The sequence below is a fragment of the Lissotriton vulgaris genome, chromosome 3_1 (assembly GCF_964263255.1).
Source record: "Lissotriton vulgaris chromosome 3_1, aLisVul1.2, whole genome shotgun sequence".
Taxonomy (NCBI): Eukaryota; Metazoa; Chordata; class Amphibia; order Caudata; family Salamandridae; genus Lissotriton; species Lissotriton vulgaris.
Genome location: NC_141689.1, coordinates 1,759,776,967 through 1,759,794,767, shown reverse-complemented (window position 1 = coordinate 1,759,794,767; position 17,801 = coordinate 1,759,776,967). Strand labels below are relative to the sequence as shown.

Here is a 17,801-nt window from a genome sequence, read left to right as displayed (position 1 = left end):
GGGACTAATTTTAGTGCCTCAAAATAAAAGGGTGGCAGAACTATGTAAGATAATATTGCAAATTTATACATCCATGGGCAGAGATACACTTGCCAAAGGCGGAAGTAGATTGGGATCCATATAGAAAAGAGGAAGAAGAAAATGGAAACACATAACAATGCTCACAAAACATTGAGAAGATCAACCAAGAGCTGACCAAGATTGCAATATCAAGTCGACTCTAGGGTAGTGTAAGCCAATTTTACCATGCTTAGTTTGGTGAAGACAAGCACTTTAGCACTGGTTAACAGTGGTAAAGTGCACAGAGTCGTAAGTTTACAAATGAATTTCTGCAAAAGTGGAGCACTGTACACATGGCCTGTTTGAGGGAGTAAAGGCTTTCCAACCAGCCTCTGTCCAGATCATATTCATTGGCTACTTCTTGGAAGTCAGCTCAGTCATGGAGGCAACAATGGTGCCAAACCCCTACCACAAACCCCCTGTAATAACCAGTGAGGCCCAGGAAGACCCTCACTTCTGTTTTGAGGGGCTCCCAGGCCAAGATAGTCTCCATCTTGCCCTAAAAGGGCTGCACCTCCCCCGCTCACGAGGTTCCCAAGTACAGCCTGAAGCACTTACAGCTGGTGAAAGAGGTGTCCTCGCAGCTGCTACTGAAGACAGCTATGTCATCCACTTAGCCGCACTGAAGGCCTCCATCTCACTCAAAACCTAGTTCAAGAGCTTTTGGAAGGTAGCAGGGGATTACTTTAAGCCAAAGGGCATTACCTTATAATGAAAGTGGCTCTCTAGTATGGAAAATGCTGACATTTCCTTAGCCCCTTCTGGTAGGGCAATCTACCAGTACTCTGAAGTCAAGTCGAAGGTACTCAAGAACATGGCAGCCGCTAATTTGTTGTTGAGCTCATGGGCTCTGGGGATGGGGTGAGCCTCAGATTTTGTAACTGAGGTGAGCCCCCAGTAGCCCATGCCAAACCAGAGTTCTAGGGTGTTGCCTGGTGGGGCAGCTTTGGGTACCAGCACCACTGGGCTGTACCTGGGACTGCTGGACTGCTCAGTCACTTTTAATTCAAGTATCATGGGGACCTCCTCTTTGATGCTGGCCCTCACTTTGTCAGACAGCCTGTATTGTCATTCAGGCTGTCCCCCCTATTTATAAAATGGATACACAAATGTGTAAGCCCAGGAGTGAGGGAAAACAGTGAGGCAAATGGTACAGGCAAACGTGGCAGTCCCTCTGCTGTTCAGGTGTCAGGGTAGGGATGAGGTTGACAACCTCCACTGATCCATCTTTTTCTTTAGATAACAGGAGGTCAGAGGGAGGTAGGTTCACATTTCACTTCCTCCCTATCATCTGTAACCAACAGCATGATGATCCCAGACATCTCATAGTGGGGCATGAGGTGATTGATATGGAGTACCCTTAAGGGATTTCTGGGGGTCTTGAGGTCCACAAGTAGATGACGCCCCCTTCCTCTCGATCGCCTCATAGGGCTGGGTCTAATGGTCTTGGAGAGCCCTGGACACCACTGCTCCATCACCCACACTTTCTGCCTGGCTTGAAACTACACCATGGTAGCCTTCTGGTCATACTACTGCTTTATGACTTCCTGGCTAGATTTCAATTTCTCATAAGATTTTTCCAGAACTTTGTCATTTGGTCCCTAGCGCTAGCATGTAGCAAACTACATCTTGGGGAGGGGAGAAGTTCTTGGGAGCTTTGTCCAACCCCTCTTTTACCAGATTGAGATGTCACTTAACAGTGTGACCATACGGGAGCTCAAATGGGCTAAATACAACTCCCTTCTGAGGCACCTCCCTTTAGGCAAAAAGCAGGCATGGCATGAGCAGTGGTGTAAGGATAGTTGAGGGGGCCCCCCTGCAAGGTATATGGAGGGGCCCACACTCCGGATTGAATCTGGAGCTCTGAGTACTGTGCTAAAGGGGCCCCCTGTAGGTTGCCCCCCCACACCGCAGGAGCTGCGGGGGCCTGTGTTACGCCCCTGGGCAAGAGGATGTTTCACTTCCACCTCATGGGCTTAGGCAGGCACATAATCATGCCATTTAACATCTTGTTGAACCATTCAACAAGCCCATTGGTTTGTGGATGGTAGATTGTGGAGAACCTATAGGGGACCTCACACTTCTTCCACATGGACTTAGTGTAGGGAGACATGAAGTTGGGGCCCCTGTCAGACTTCACCTCTTTAGGGAACCCTACTTGGGTGGAAATCCCCATCAGGGCCCTAGCCACTGCAGGTGCAGTCACAGTCCAAAGAGGTATTGCCTCTAGGTATCTAGTGCACTGTCTACCAAAACCCAGATGAACCTGTTGCCTAAGACAGTTTTGGGGTCCAAGGGACCAACAATGTTAATGCCCACCCTTTCAAAGTGGAAAGCCACTGACAGGTAAGGGAGAAAGGGGAGCCTACAGCTTTTTCCATCTCTTCCCACTGGCCTGGCAAGTAAGACAAGTTGTGCAGAATGTATTTGAGGATATTCTCATCCAGGGACAATACAAGTTGGAGACAAGCCTGGCCAAGTTATTGTCCTAACTCAGATGTCCTGCCATGGAAATATCATACGTTGGCCCCAGTAGGAAGGCCCTGGAGCATTGGGGGGCAACCAACACAGTTGCCCCATGCAGAATTGCCTTAGGCTCTCTATACAGGAGGTAATTCTCCCAATATACACAGTGATCTCTAAAGGTATCACCAGGTTACCTGGCTACAGCCTGATGCCTTATGCCTTCTAGGGTGCCTTACATAACTACTCCCTAGTGGGCTCACCCTCTGCTTGCCATCCAGCAAGCTCAGACAGGTTACCCAGGGACCCAGAAAGTTCAGACAGGCTACCCAGGGAGGCAATGTCATCCCCTGTAGGTACAAAGGCTGCATCCTCTGGTGCCCCATCCACCTGTACCGGGGGAGTTTCAAAGGCTGGTTTCCCATGCCCCTGCCCTTGCTTCTGCTGGTAGCTTTCTGGTTCATTCTTCCAGGTGTCAGACTTCTGTGCAGCTATGGACCCGCCCTCTTGGGACACTTGGCATCACCTTTTGTGTGCCCATACTGGTAGCTCTCAAAACACTTGACAAATTTACCAGTACTCTTCCCTCAGAGTGGAAAAATGTACCAGTGTTCTTTCTTTAGTGCTCTTGTCAACAAAACCTTTATTCTGGTAGCCACATTGGGAATGGGACCCTTTCCCCTATGAACTACTTTGGGGGCCTTGAGAGAACTCCAGCTGCTTTTACCTGCATCCTCCTTCGTCTGGTGGGAACCCTGGCCACTCTTTTGGGAGTGCCCACAAGATGACTTTTTCAACACTTTAGTGTTGACCCACAGATCTGCCTCCTCAGCAAGCTTCCTCAGGTCAGTAAACCTGCTACCTACTAGGTACTGGTGTAGCTCTGTAAAACAAGTATTGAGCTTGTGCTCCCTCAATATCAAGTTGTACGTCCTATACAAACATCAAATGTGCTGTCCCTCACCTAGCCCTTCAATGTTTTGCTAGAGCAATCGAAGAAATCCACCCAAGTCTGGTTTGGGAGTTTGTGGCTGTCGCTAAACATCTGACAGTACTTCTGAGGGGTCAGCCCAAATTTAGCAACGAGTATGGCTTTCATGGGGGCATATGTTGTCTGGTCATCTAGCTTGAGAAGTGTGTCCCTCCCCACCAAAAGCATGTGTTTCAATAAGCTACTCCCAGTACTCCTCTGGAATCTGGTGTACCCTCAGATCTATCTCATATGCAGCAAACCAATTGTGTATATCATCTCCCACCACATAATTGTGCACCAGCACTTGTGGTATGTGGACCCTTAAGTCTCCAGTGGGCACTAAAGGTATGCTGCCATCAATGTTGCTGTACTCTGCCTGCTTGGCTCTCAGGTCCAGCTCCATGAGATTGGTCTCATGGACCATTCTTGGTTCCTCCATAGCCAGTCTCTCAGCCTTCCTTTCCTTTGCTTTTACCTTTCTTTTTGCCAGCTGCTGTTTGAGCTCCCTCTCCACCTTCCTGTTCTCCAGATCCTCTGGTGACAGACTCCTGCCAGACACACAGCTCCCTGTCCCATCCTGGGCATACTAGGCATCCACCAGGGCTGGGGTGGGCTCTCCTTACATCTCAGAAGCCAGGTCTGTGTCCTCAATTGCTTCATTCTCCTCCAAGTGTGCTCCTGCCTCCTCGTCATCTTCCCCTCCTGAGGTGGACTTCAATCTCTGCACTTCCTGAAAGGCACTGTGGGTAAGTGTGAGCGGGAAATCCGTTACGCTCGCGGATTTTGCGGATTTTTGGGAAATCCGCAATCCGCGAATTTTGCGGATTTCCCGCAAAATCCGCAAAAAAAAATCCGCGAACGTAACGGGTTCAAAAGTTGAACCCCCACTCATGCAACTATTTTAGAATGGCGCCAGCAAGCTGCCAGCGCCGTTGTAAAATAGTTACAAAGTTAGCTTGCACAGGAACCACTAGATAAAACGAAGCAGGTGCTGCTTTATTTTATTTAAGTGCTTCCTGTGCAAGCTAACTTTGTAACTATTTTACAACGGCGCTGGCAGCTTGCTGGCGCCATTGTAAAATAGTTGCATGGCTGGGCACAGGTCTGCAGCTCACTCAAGGGACCCCTGCGCCCTTCGGGGCGATTGCATAGTAACACACACATGGTCGCTCGAACTAGTTGATGCTCAAATTCAGTGACTCATTCATTAGCCCAAAAACAATCGTGAGCGTCGTCGAGGCTGGACAGGTGTGCCTTCTTCCCAAATCTACCGTGGAAAATCAGCTCTGATGCTGGATAGGCTTTGCATCCTTGACTTTCACGAGCGCAATACCCGTGCTGTTCCTGTGACCAGGAGCTTCTTTCTCTTCATCTGATGAACTGATCTTTCTCTGACCTTTTATTCACACAAGAGGCACATACCCTACTGGGCACATTGTGTTCGCACGGGTTTCTGCAAGTTCGCACGCGTTTTGTACAATTTCGCAATTTGCGAAATTGTACAAAACCCTCGCGAACTTGCAGAAACCCGTGCGAACTTAAAAAAAAAAAAACGCAAATTCGCGGGAATTCGCGGATTTTGCGGATTGCGTGTTCGCAAATCCGCAAAATTCGCGAACGCGAGATTCGCAAAATTCGCCCATACCTAACTGGGCTACCTGGAGATCCAAGTTGGCAGCATTCTTGTCTACTTTCAGACTCTTCTCTTTGCAGAGCTTCAACAGCTGAGCCCTGGTGAGGGTGTCAAATTCGATCTGTTCAATCTCCATTTTCAAAAAACAGGAACGTAGGGCATTTACATTTAGAAAAAGGAGAAAACAGGCAATGGAAAACTTAGAAGAATTTAAGAAGATATCATCTCTGATGTCAAATGATTTAAAGGGGATCATTCTGTTTGCAAGGGCGTACCCGTAGTTACTTTTATATTGCTACCTGTTTTTTTCTGTTAGGCGCCTTGATGCCTTCGTGCTAAGTCACGCGTTATAAGATTCTTTTCATTTAATTTCATTTCATTACACAAATCACTATATGGTACTGCATAAACACAATCCCTGGACCCCACCACTGATCACCAATGTGAGAAATTGGGTTGTTGGTTGAATGGGGGAGGTAATCCCTATTTATGCAACAGCCACAATGACTATCAAGGTGAACCACATAAGTCACTATTTTAACCTGTGCTTAACCCTCTGTAGCTTGGCACAAAAGCAGCCAGACTTAGAGTTAATGTGTAAAGTATTTATGCAGCACACAAACAGAAAAAGGGAAAACACAACACAAAAATCCCCCAACAATGTAGAAAAATATAGTACATTTTCATAAATTAATTGACACCCAAACAATACATATCCAAACTAGAGTTATGAATGTTTAAAGTTTAAAGTGAAATCTAGTACCTAAGCGATCAAAGCACCATTTGCAGACATCTAGTCGTGCAACACCAGGTCAAAGTCTAAAAATATGGCTGACCGCAAAGGTGCAAAGTTCTGATACAAGGAGGACTTTTTGCAAGCTCCTCCCCCAACTTCATATTAGCTGTCAGATATGTATTGTCTAATCTATTGCAGTGTCTGGATTGGGCTATGGTAACACGCTTTACTATGTAAACCCTAATACCTGACTTCATCCGCAGCTTATTTTTGGCTTTCTTCTGAGGATGTCCACTTGTCAGTACATTCCTAAATTTCCCTGGCTTCTAAAAAACAAGTAGTAAGCTTTCAAGGTTTCAAGGTTCTCTGCTCATAAATCATTTTTATATGTAACAACTAGCCTTCACCAGCAGTACTAATAACTCTTAATTTCAAAGATTTGCAAATCCTGGCGAGGAGGTCAGGCCTTGACTTTTTAGCCCTCAAAATATGGAATCTGAATCCATTGGCACTCAGTTCCCAATCTGTTATACTGTCCTTTCTTAAACAGCTTAAAACATGGATATTTTCCTATAAGTTTTTGTTTATCACCTTCTGAGTTGTAATTTAGAGCCAAGATACCCTAGGTGGATAGCAGTGTGTTCTATAGATACTCCTTCTCCTATTCATCGCGGTTCCCTTCGGTTGAAAGGCAAGTGTTGGGACTGGCAGGTAAAGCACATCCTGATCCCTGTCCAAGTCTGTAATCTGGATGCAACTCCCATGGTAGGATGACTAATGGAGGAAGTCATCAAGAAAGGCCTCCCTATCACCACTCTTCGTGGTAGTAGTCGTGGTGGTGGGCTTGCTTGTTATTGAAGCTTGAGTATACTGTTGGTACTAGACAACTCCTTATTGTCTGTAATCTCCCCACTAGCTTTTCTGTGATTTGTGTGTATTTATCCCTCTATTGTTGCTACTTCAATGCCTTTGAGGCTTCAACGACCCTTTTGTGCACAGGTTGGAGTTTGATTTCTTGATAACATGTGATAAAATTAAATAAATAAGTAAAAACATGCACAAAGATGCAAACTGGAAACTAAACAATTCCTACCTCATAAACGGTAAGACGGACTAGATCTGTGATGTGCTCATTTTGAAAATGCTGTGGGAACATGAGGTACTAAAGCAGGCCAATGTGTTTCCATCTGATTCAAGAGTACTATGAAGCTGATTGCTGCTTACAATAGTGCTGTTTAACCTACAGGTGTTGGGTGGAAGGGCTCTGACAAGTAAAAGTTGCCATGAGAGTGTTAGAAGGAGGTTGGCACCAGCGCTTATTTTTCAGGACCAGTTCTTAATTTTCATCTTCAGGTGTTGATACAGCTCAAGAGAGAAAAAGACAAAACATGAGAAAGATGGAATGGGAAAATGATAAATAGTGATAAATGGAGAAAGTTAGCATGAAAAAAACTTTCAGAAGTGAGATAAAGCTACAGGAATGCAGATCATAGAACTGTATTGTATGTGGAAAGCTCAGTGAGTTACTGATTTTGTCCCAGAAATCCTTTTTCTACTTGCAGTTCATAGGTTACAATCTTAATATAAAGCAGTGACCTATGAACTGCTATCAAAGAGCTGCATGCAAACTGCAAGGCACAGGGTTGGAACCATATGTTTTCCCCAGTCTTTCACTAGGCTAATGTTGCTCTAAAGGGCTAATTCTGTACAAATGAATTCTTATTAGTAATGCCAATCCCAAGCACCGTGGTACGTTTTAAATCCAATTTGTATTGGTGACATGTGATCCCTTTTTACCCCTTGTAATCTTCATTGTTTTTGCAACATTTCCTTTAGACTGATATATGCACACATGATTCGGTGGCTCTGTATAATGTGGGTGTGATGTAAACTGCTCTGACACCTTAAACTGGTATGAGGAGCGCCATGAATCAAATAGAATGCATGTGAGAGAAGGGCTTCGAAAAGATGAGGGGCTACGTTGCACGGTGGCAGCAAGGGAATCCATGGAGTAGGAAGTCATGGGAGAGAGCCCAAAAAGATTTTGGCACTGGGTGCCACCAGCGCTGAAGCTGACCCTGTTCTCAATGACTCCGCCCCACACAACTGCATCCCATAAGACTGTGCCCTCTCCTGGTTGACGCACCCCCTTCCTAGGGACATTTTATTGCATTTTCAGCACTTCCTAACCTATGTATCTATTTGAAACAGGCTCCTCTTTACTCCGTGTAGCCGGTGGCCATATTTTCTTTCGAGCTATGTGATGTATAAAACCTCAAGGCAATTTCATTAAAAAATAAAAGACTATGAGAAGGTAAACCTCTGCTGTGATAGAAAATAACATGTGTTGTGTTATTGGTTAAATGTCATACTTGTATTAGTTAATTCAAACCAGTTGTCCTGTAGATGTTGTCAATTATGCTTCTTATTTGAGATCAGTGAGCCTTCTGTGCTCCTTCCATGTAACAAAGCATTCCTTTATCGTTTCTTTTTTTCCAGAGCAGAGTACTAGTAAAACAAAATATACAGAAAGAAACGTGTCAGCAAAATTCACAGGAGGCTTGTCAAGGGCCCTTTGTCCAGCCCAAAAAACCACTCGAAAACCTTAGGCGCTGATGAAGAGTGGGTTCACAGTGGGTCACAATTTCCATAAAACGCCATAAAAAGTGCGGGGTTTGTGAGTCGGCGTCTAGTACAAGGAAAGGAAAGTAAACTTAACTGTAAATAACACCCTTCGCCGTTGGCCACATCTGAAGTCAAACAATGAAACACGATATGACGACAGAGAATCCCTTACACAGATTATCAGCTGCGTCATACATTAGCGAACCAGGCCTTCTGACATAGGTTTGTTTAGTTGCATACAAATGTTTAGCATAAAGGGGAGCAGCACAGTTTCGCTGATTAAGTGCATGATAAAGGCCGCTTTATAGAAAACAGGTGCACATCACACATTTACCCTAGACCTTAGCCTTAGAAAACTAGACTTCACTATACACCAATTGCCTATGTCATCACCCCCTCCCTTATACATCCCCTCCCCTGCCTTTTACTCCCTTCCAACCTTCACCTACGTCTATTAGCATCTAGCAATTTAGGCATTGTAACCCTTAACTTTTAACTTCTTACTTCCTACAGGTTTAGCTTTATTGTCACCCACATTGTCCTAATTCACCTATATTCACCACAATCATCTAAATCTAGCACCTTAAGTGACAACCGCGTTGCACCTGCTTCAAGCCACAACATTTACAAACCATCTCCCCTTGCGCACCTGTGCTCAACAACAACTGCCTCCATCCCAAAGTAGCTGGGAAAAGACCCTTTCTAGAGGAGAGGGTGGGAGGGAAGAATTATTTAAACTACCCTGAACACCAGTCACTGTGTCACACTGCCTAAAATGGTGGTCAGGTCAGGAAATGGCTAGCTATATATCCCCCCGCGAGTCCAAGCAAGGGAGCCCAAAAGCAGCCCAAATAGAGAATGGGCTGTCCCACTTGCCAAAATACCCAGAGGTCACACACATCCTGAGGTTGGCTGCTTCTCAACGCCCATTGGCATAAAGGAGAGCAGCACAGACCACAAACTTGCTGTTTTAGTGTATGAAAAAGGCTGCTTTATTGAAAACAGGTGCACATCACATATTTATCCTAGGTTTTAGCCTTACAAAACTAGACCTCACTATACACTGACTGCCCACTGTCTCTTGATTTTTAATAAGTCCCCTTACATCTCCTTCAATAAGGGTAACTCCTTCTTCTCTACCATGTACTTTTCCCCAAAGGGGAGCACTAGGATATGGGGACATGTGTGCCTCCTCAACAACCTGTTCAAACATTGCAACAGTGCCCACCACTGCATACCACCTTTGCCAAGCGCCATGCCAAGACACTTTAAACTGCTGAATATCAAAATTAAGTTTGGTGCCTTGCTCCTTTTGCACCTCATTCCGCTCTGCCAATTTGACAAATGAATGTCCTACTACCCAAATTGCGAGTTCTACAGACTCCAGACCAGTCACTGCACCTGGAAATAATGGTGTATATGAGATACAAAGCAAGCTTTGCACATTAAGCTTTTCCCTTGACCCAACCTCACATAGCGCTGAAAGCACTTTATGACCGCCTATCCAATTGCATAATCCTGCCCCTGCCCCATCCCTGTCGTGCCGCCTCTGTGGCCACTCCAATCCTGAAAGAATGTGTGGCGTACTGCCCCGACGGTTGGTAGTGTAGTTCCTAAATCCCTGATAGGCTCTGCGCATTGGAATAATATACACTATAGATTTGACATAGGACTGAGGTCAGCATGTCTCCATCGAGTACATTAAACTTAATTACTTGTGTGTGCCAGTTAACTCAGCGGTCACTAGAAATGTTCTCGACTGAACAAGAAGGGATTAGTTTCTGACAACTGCATAAACATGACCACTTTGTTTCCCTTAGAGTCGGAACAATATCTTCAGAGTTGTGGAAACAATAGATTACAGTTTCACTCGGTCAATTGTGCATGCTTCGTTTCTACAGAGTTGCACAGAAATAGAGAGACAGGCGTTTCAATAAAAAGGGTTTATTGAACAGCCTTATATCTCCTGCAAGAGATATGAAGTGCTACAATTGTATGACAAAATGCGAGGTATAATGCGTACAGCGTAAACAGTAATATAAAATAATACTGTAATAGCATGGTCTATTGCTATGACATATATAAAAATACATTCATAAATAACACAGGCTAAAATACTCAACTGGTGCTTCTAAAATAATCCTACCCCAGTGTACCTAACCTAAGTGTAGTACGAGGGAAGAAGTAGGTGCTGTTTTAGCTATAGTCTAGTTTAGTTTAGTTTTGCCAAGAATTGCCAAAAGTTTCTCTACATTTTGATCAGCTCCGTACCTTAGAATGAGAGAGGTTGGTATCTCTTTCCCAGGACTCAATTCTCTAACACCCCTCAAGGGGAGTCAGAAACACTGAAGCTGGATTCTCGGCAAGGAGGATGACAGCGTCTGGTCAGTGCATCAGTTGGGGAGATGACTTCCTTCTGGACTTGCTGTGGTGAGCCACGTCGTGCAAGCAGGTAGCTGAACCGCACTGTGCCTTGCCATAGCAAGTGAAGGTATATTTATATCTTGAAGGTGTTTAGGAATGCCAGTATTGACATAGAAGTCGGGCATATGAACGTCATACATGAACCTCTAAGGAATAGATGTTCATGCATAATAAATGAGTTATTGGAGAAATCAATATCCAAGCAAGGGCAAGTCCTAAAGGCTTAAAAGTCTTGTTTTCCTGGAACTTGTTGTGACATAGATGAATGGATGTAAGTAGACATGCCTGTATTTGGTTAGCATGGACAAAGCCTAAATAAGGACTGGATTTCTATGCCTATATAAGGGCAAAGTGAAATATACCTATATAAGGGCATGAATTGGGAAATTCATACATAATCTAAATCGTATTACAACAGGTTCCCCCAATTTTTATAGTGCCTTTCTCAAAACCCCTAGAAGTTGGAAAGATGTCCCCCCATGCCACCCACATGCCTGTAAACTGCCACTTCATGTGTGCCGGTATGGCTGCTAGAATACTGTCTTCAACCTGGCCCTCTGACTGGTCTTGGACTGCTGAATGAGCAACCCCAACCTATTATACCTGCCCCCAACATCCTCTCATTCAAACCCTGCTGCTGCCCAAGTCCCAATATTTTGGACACTCTGTAGGCCCCCAAAAACATCCAAGACATTAGCGTAGAGAACAAAATTGTCTCCTTCTTGTCATTGCATATATCTGTCAGAACCCCAACCACTTTCTTCAATAGTTGTTATGACAATGGCCTCCTAAGTCTAGATTGGTGACCTGTTTCTCATGCCCAACCCTAAAGCATCCTCCTTCCCAGATGCCTGGCTGATGACACATATCCCCACAGGAGCATGCCCAAAGATGCCATAACTGACAGTTACCTTGCAATCGGGATTCTGGATAACACCATTTCAATCAGTGCCAGCATGTATTGAACACCATCCTCCTCCCTGAGCCAATCCTCTGACCTCCACTTAGCCCTACTGTCTAAGAACCCCTGTTAAGCCTGCGTGCACACCTTTCTGGTGAAGCCTGCCAGAGTCCCTACCACCAACTGAAGCATCATTTTTTGCCTGTGCTCCACATTGTTGCCAGCATTGATATCTTGACTTTGTCTGCTTCTGTGGCAAGCCCATGGAAACTCTCTGTGAACGAGGCAGAGCATCCACAATGTCATCGTTCATCCCCAGTTCGTACCTGGCCATGTTTCTCAAGCAACCCACCACAAACACTCTCAGCAGTTTAGGCACCTGTTTGTCTCATGCTAATTGTCTGTTGACCATGTGTACCACCGCCATATTGTTAATTCTGAACAATAGCTTTTTTTTGGCATTTCCACACCCCAAAGCGTCCCTGCCACAACCAGTGGAAAAAACTCCAGGAAGGCAATGCTTCTGCCCCCACTTCCAATCCTCAGGCCACTCTTCTGTGTACCCCCTGCACCCCAGTACAAACTGAAATCCAGTCCTCCAGCAGCATTTGAATATATCTGGAGTGGATGTCCCAAACCGGTCCTGTGGGGTGACCATTGGTGTGCCATTGAACTCTTTAAAAAGCCGGCACCACATACGTAAATCCTCCTTCGTGCTTGCAGACAATCTGATGTGGTGATGAGGCAGCAACTGCCCTGCTAAAACCAAACCTGGCCACCTGTAAAATGTCCTCCCAGCCCTCACTACCCTGTACGCAAAGTTGAGATGGCCTAGCAAAACGTGGATCTCCCTGACCTTTACCTTTGGCCTTTGTATCATTGTGTCAAGAAGTAGTTGCCTATGGACTTTTTATTATCCACCGAGAGGCGAGCCTCCATAAATACCAAATCCAGAGGCACCCCAGTATCACCCATGAGCCCAGTATCACCCATGAGCTCTTGAAAACGTTCCAACTGTTGTTGACCATCCGCAGAACCGTGTTGAACCAAAAAAAGAAATTCGCTTAGGTAGTGTGTCACGGTGGTCATTCCTGTCTGCCACATAAAAATGTCCATCACAAGTATGTACTGAATTGCTCAAACAGCGCACAGGATATGGAGCAACCCAGGGGTAAGGCTTTGCTCACATACCAGAACCCATCAAACTGTATCTCCAGCAACTAAAAAACCTCTAGGTGTACTGGGAATAGCCAGAAAGCTGAATTTATATCACATTTAGCCATCAAAACCCCAGGACTACTTGCTCCACCAAGGTCATTACCACCTCCAACAACAAATAAAATACAGACGCCCCTTCTTCTGGTATGTAATCATTGACTGATCCTCCTCTGGCCATACAAATGCTGTATAAGCTGAATTTGCCCCCTCTCCTTCTTTGCAACCATGCCAATAGGCAACACTATCAGTTCATGCATTGGCTCAAGCTAAATGGGCCCTCCATCCTGCTTTCCTGTACCTTCTTTAGGAACTTTGCCTGCATCACCTGTTTGTGTGACCATGCTAATTTAATGTGGTGCACCCACAGAAGTACCCTTGGCCGCGTGCCAAAAATCTGCACTTAACAATTCTGAGTCCTCTCTTTTGTGCTGTAAGGTCAACCAGCTATCTAGGAGGTTCATTTTACTTGGTATATGAACCCTTGACCATGTTCCTATGCTCACCGTGTCCCCCTGTGTTTCCTGATACCTGATTACTCTGCTGCCCTCCAGCCAGCCCTGGTATTTAATCCACTGACCAAGCTGTCGCTCCTGACTACTACCTCGAGCCGCATAGCACACACTAGGCACATACTAGTGCATGTCTCCCTCTACACTTGCAGCCGAAACTTACAGTACTCCCTTGTACTTACTGTCTTGATGAAGTCCCAGCATGTCCAAAGGGCACTCCCTTGTGCCTTTTTCCCTGCTTCCACCTCCCCGCTGGTGGGACGCTGATGAAATGGTTGACAAACCAGTGGATGGCCACTTGCAGTAAATATTGTCTTACTGAATTTCTCAAGGCCCATTGTCTGATGCCACAGATCATTGTCAATTTCTCCCCACTTAACTTCAGGAACCCAAGCCAAAGGCACGCAAAACTTCTCATCATATTGATACCACATCTGACCCGCGTATGTAATCTGAGCCCTTCTGATCACATCCATATATGTAAAAATGAACACACACTGTTCCGGGTATTTCCGGGTATTTTCCCAAAATCAAGAATGCTGCTGTCCAATTTTCTATGGTTGCCAGCACCTTGGGCCACTTAGACAGCTCGTATTTCTCTTCCTTGGAACCCTCCTTTGCCTGCAACTTGCTGTGGAGCAGCTTCAGCATTTCAACACTCTCTCCTTTCCATATTTTTGGTAGCCAGCATTAAGTGGGTGCTGAAGTGTTTTGTTAACCCCTACATGGGGGATTCTTAATCTTAATTTCTTTACTCTCCCTGGCCCCCACTTCCTGTCCCTTTTTTGACTCTCAGACTCCATCCCTGTTGCTTCCTACCTTTGACATTATGAACGCTACCTGGGACCCTTGATCAGTCTCCCCCACAGGGGTTGGCCCCGTCTTCTTTCTTGGATTTGTCCCTACCGTTGCTGCTGCTAATGTCTGTGTGTCTATCCCCACTCCTGGGTCATTGACGTACAAACCTTTTCTCAACCGGACATCGTCATTGTCCCTCTCTCCCCCAGCCTCCACCCCAATGGACACTTTCTTCTTGACCCCCCTCATCGCCCCCCACTATTGCCCTTACCTGGCATCAAGGTTGGCCTCGGCATCGGATATAGCACCTAACCGGCTGCAAGGGTTCCAAGTCCACCTTCACTGTATGTTGAGTCTCTCAATCGCCACACGTTTCCTGTAACATACTAGTCACAACATTAGTGAAACTCCTGCATGCCCCATGTCAGCACCGGCATCGTTCTTCGTCCTTGGGTTTGTCTTCTACCAGATCCCCTTTTTCCAAACTCCTCTCAATATAGGCCAACTGCTTATGAGGGTCAACACTCTCTCATACACCTGTGGGTAACCTGCCCTGTGTATCCAACCTTACCCAGTCAGAGGCTGTCTGGTCTTTCGTGCCATCGTGGAGTACCAAGGAGATGTCTTACCTGTCCTCTCCTCATACCTGGTGCCAAATGGTGACCCTCTGTCCCAGGTATGGCAATGACCTATCTGGGTTGCTACACTGCCAAGGCCAACCCAGACCGTTGTGTGGCAGAGATCTCACTGTCCTATGTCTGCCTCTGGCTGGTTATGCTAGACTCTGCCATCTCTTCTTCTGGGGGCCATTGAGCCACATAAGACTTTCTTGAATCTGCACTCCTGCCGTTGTGACGTACCTGCATGACCAAAGGTAGGTCCGGGTTGGCAGGGTTAGTATCCCTGCCTGCCTGTTCCAATCCCTGCTCTGTGACCCCCACAACCAATGCCACCCACCCTGACTCTGTAGTGCTCTCACCTCCGCTTCTCCCCCTCCCCCTGATGTCCTACTGCTGGCCCTGCTCCTCCCTCCATGCCCTCCCTGCCTCACTGCTCTCCAGTGAATGCCCTGACCTGCTATCCCAAACTCTCCACTTCCTTCAACCTCCTCTCCTCCTCATGCCACCCTTCCTCGTCCTATCTCAACTCCAGTATGGCCACCACCAACGCTGTGGCAGGGTCAACTACTTTATTCTTCATTGCAGTGCCAGACCGCTTTCCTCCTCCCACCCCAGCATGCTGCCCTCCTCCAACCAGCTGGGATGCATCCCCTTTGGGCTCATTCCAACCAATCCATACGGCCAACAAACCCACCACCCTGGGTTGGCCAAGGGCCTATATATGAAAAATGGTGGAGGGCACACAAGGTATCCCTTCAGGGCTTATTTATGCTGTGGGTACCACCATCTCCCGGGGCCCTCCCCATATAACCTAGTAATATGCAACAGGCTTACTGCCTTTTCCCCGGAGTGTGTTTCCAGTCTATTTTGGTGACAGGTTATAGATGGAGAGAAATACGAAGACATCTCCACCAAACATAGAAGCGCATACTTCGTTTAGTAAAGGGAAAGTACCCCTGTTTGTGGAGATACACCTCTTTGCAGTTTCATCTATCTTCTCCTGATGAGGATTCATGTTTTAACAGATTTGTAGATTAAAACACTTGAGGAGCAATCACATTGCTGAAATTACATGCACACAAGATCACTTGCAACATTACCCCATGGTCTTTTACGTAGCTGTAGTGCAGGATATGCACAAGACTATTACCCAAAGAGGTAGCACTTATTAATTAACCAGGTGAAAGTACTCCAGTTGGGTAGATGTTTTCAGCAAAACTGGAGACTTTTCTTGGAAAAAATGAGGTTCCATATGGCCCTGGTATGCATTTGGCAGAAATTAAACCTCAACAGGAAGCACTTACAAATATAAACCTAGAAGGTGCCCCAGTTGGAGCTCCCTTCAGTGAAGTACAAACGTTCATCACTTCTTGGACTTGGCGAAGGCAAATCAAATGTGTTTCCTCTTGTATTCCACTTTGGAAAAACTATCTGAAATCCTTAATGGATGTGAATGCATCATCGATCTAATGAAGCGCAATCTGATCTGTAGTGATTGTGACAAGTGGTTTCTTTCTTGTTGTCTCCTGGTGAGAGCAGAGTCCATGGTTGTCTTTTTCAAATACCCTAAGTATGCAAATGCCCAAGATCTATGTACCACACACAGACAAACACAGGCACTCATACAGGCATTCACAGACCCACACAGACACTCACACATCCACTCACAGACCCACACAGGCGCTCACACACCTACTCTATGCTCGGGCTCTTTGAATCATTGACACACCCGGTCATTATCCAGTCCGCTATAGTTTCCTGATTGGACTATTGCAAAACCTTGTATCTGAGCACTAATAAGATGGTTATTGAAAGACTTCAGATTGCCCAAAAATTACAGTGGTGCAATTTCTATTCGCACTCCCTAAGTTATGCTCGGTCTCCAGATTCATCCACAGATTGCATTGGTTCCCGGTGGATAAGAGAATCCATTTCAAGACACTGTGCATTGCACACAGAATCTTTACTACCCAGGCGCCGCCTATTCCATCCAACTTATTACATCCGTACGCCCCTTGATGTGAGCTGCGTTCAGCTGATTTCAATCTGGGATGTGTTCCTCATGTGAGAAGGGCACAAGTGCGAAGGTGCTCGTTCTAAGCACTAAGGCGCTCTTCCGGAGACCACCAGGAGCATCCAGTATCACTGGTCATTTAGAAAGGCTGTGAGAACTTGCTTATTCCCAGCCTAATATCTCAGCCTCGTCTCTACTTCCAAAGTCTGTCCTGGAACTAGTGCTCGGCTGCCCCGGGGCTGGGGCAGCCATGCGCTTTACAAATGTTTTAACATTCTTAACATATACATTAACTAACAGACCCAAAGTACCACTTACATACCCACTCACAGACTGACTCAGACACTCATGCACCCACTCAGACACTCACGCACTCACTCACGGACTCACTCAGACACTCACACACCCACTTAGACAGTCATGCACTCACCCACTCTCAAAGAGTACAGGTTACAGTTAGGAAATAACATTTTAAAAACCTTAGAAATTCGCTTAAACAACAAAGGTTACAAGGACATTATGGTTAGAAAATAACATTAAAAAACATAGAAATTCATTGAAAAAAACAAAGGTTACAGGAACGTTATAGTTAGGAAATAGAATTTAAAAAAAACATAGAAATTCACTGAAAAAAAAGTTAAAGGGATGTTATAGTTAGGCTCATACAAATCGATTAAAATCCAGCACTTACAGTTACCTGAGCTAAATATAACTGACACCCCCACAATGCACTGCTTATGACCTCACATAAAACATCACTCATGACATGGTCAGTGGCATTACTCATGACATCCCAAATGACATTTCTGAGCAGTGACCCCCAAAAT

General features: G+C 45.7%; 1 protein-coding gene across 1 annotated transcript in view; it reads right to left on the bottom strand.

The window, feature by feature from the left end:
* Positions 1-3,695: 3,695 nt before the first annotated feature.
* The window catches only part of LOC147728417 (uncharacterized), a 30,387-nt gene continuing 16,281 nt past the window's right edge, over positions 3,696-17,801 (bottom strand). Inside the window, exon 2 of the mRNA XM_086963796.1 lies at positions 3,696-4,044. Coding sequence (XP_086819922.1) covers positions 3,696-4,044 — 349 coding nt within the window. The remainder of the gene's footprint in view (positions 4,045-17,801) is intronic.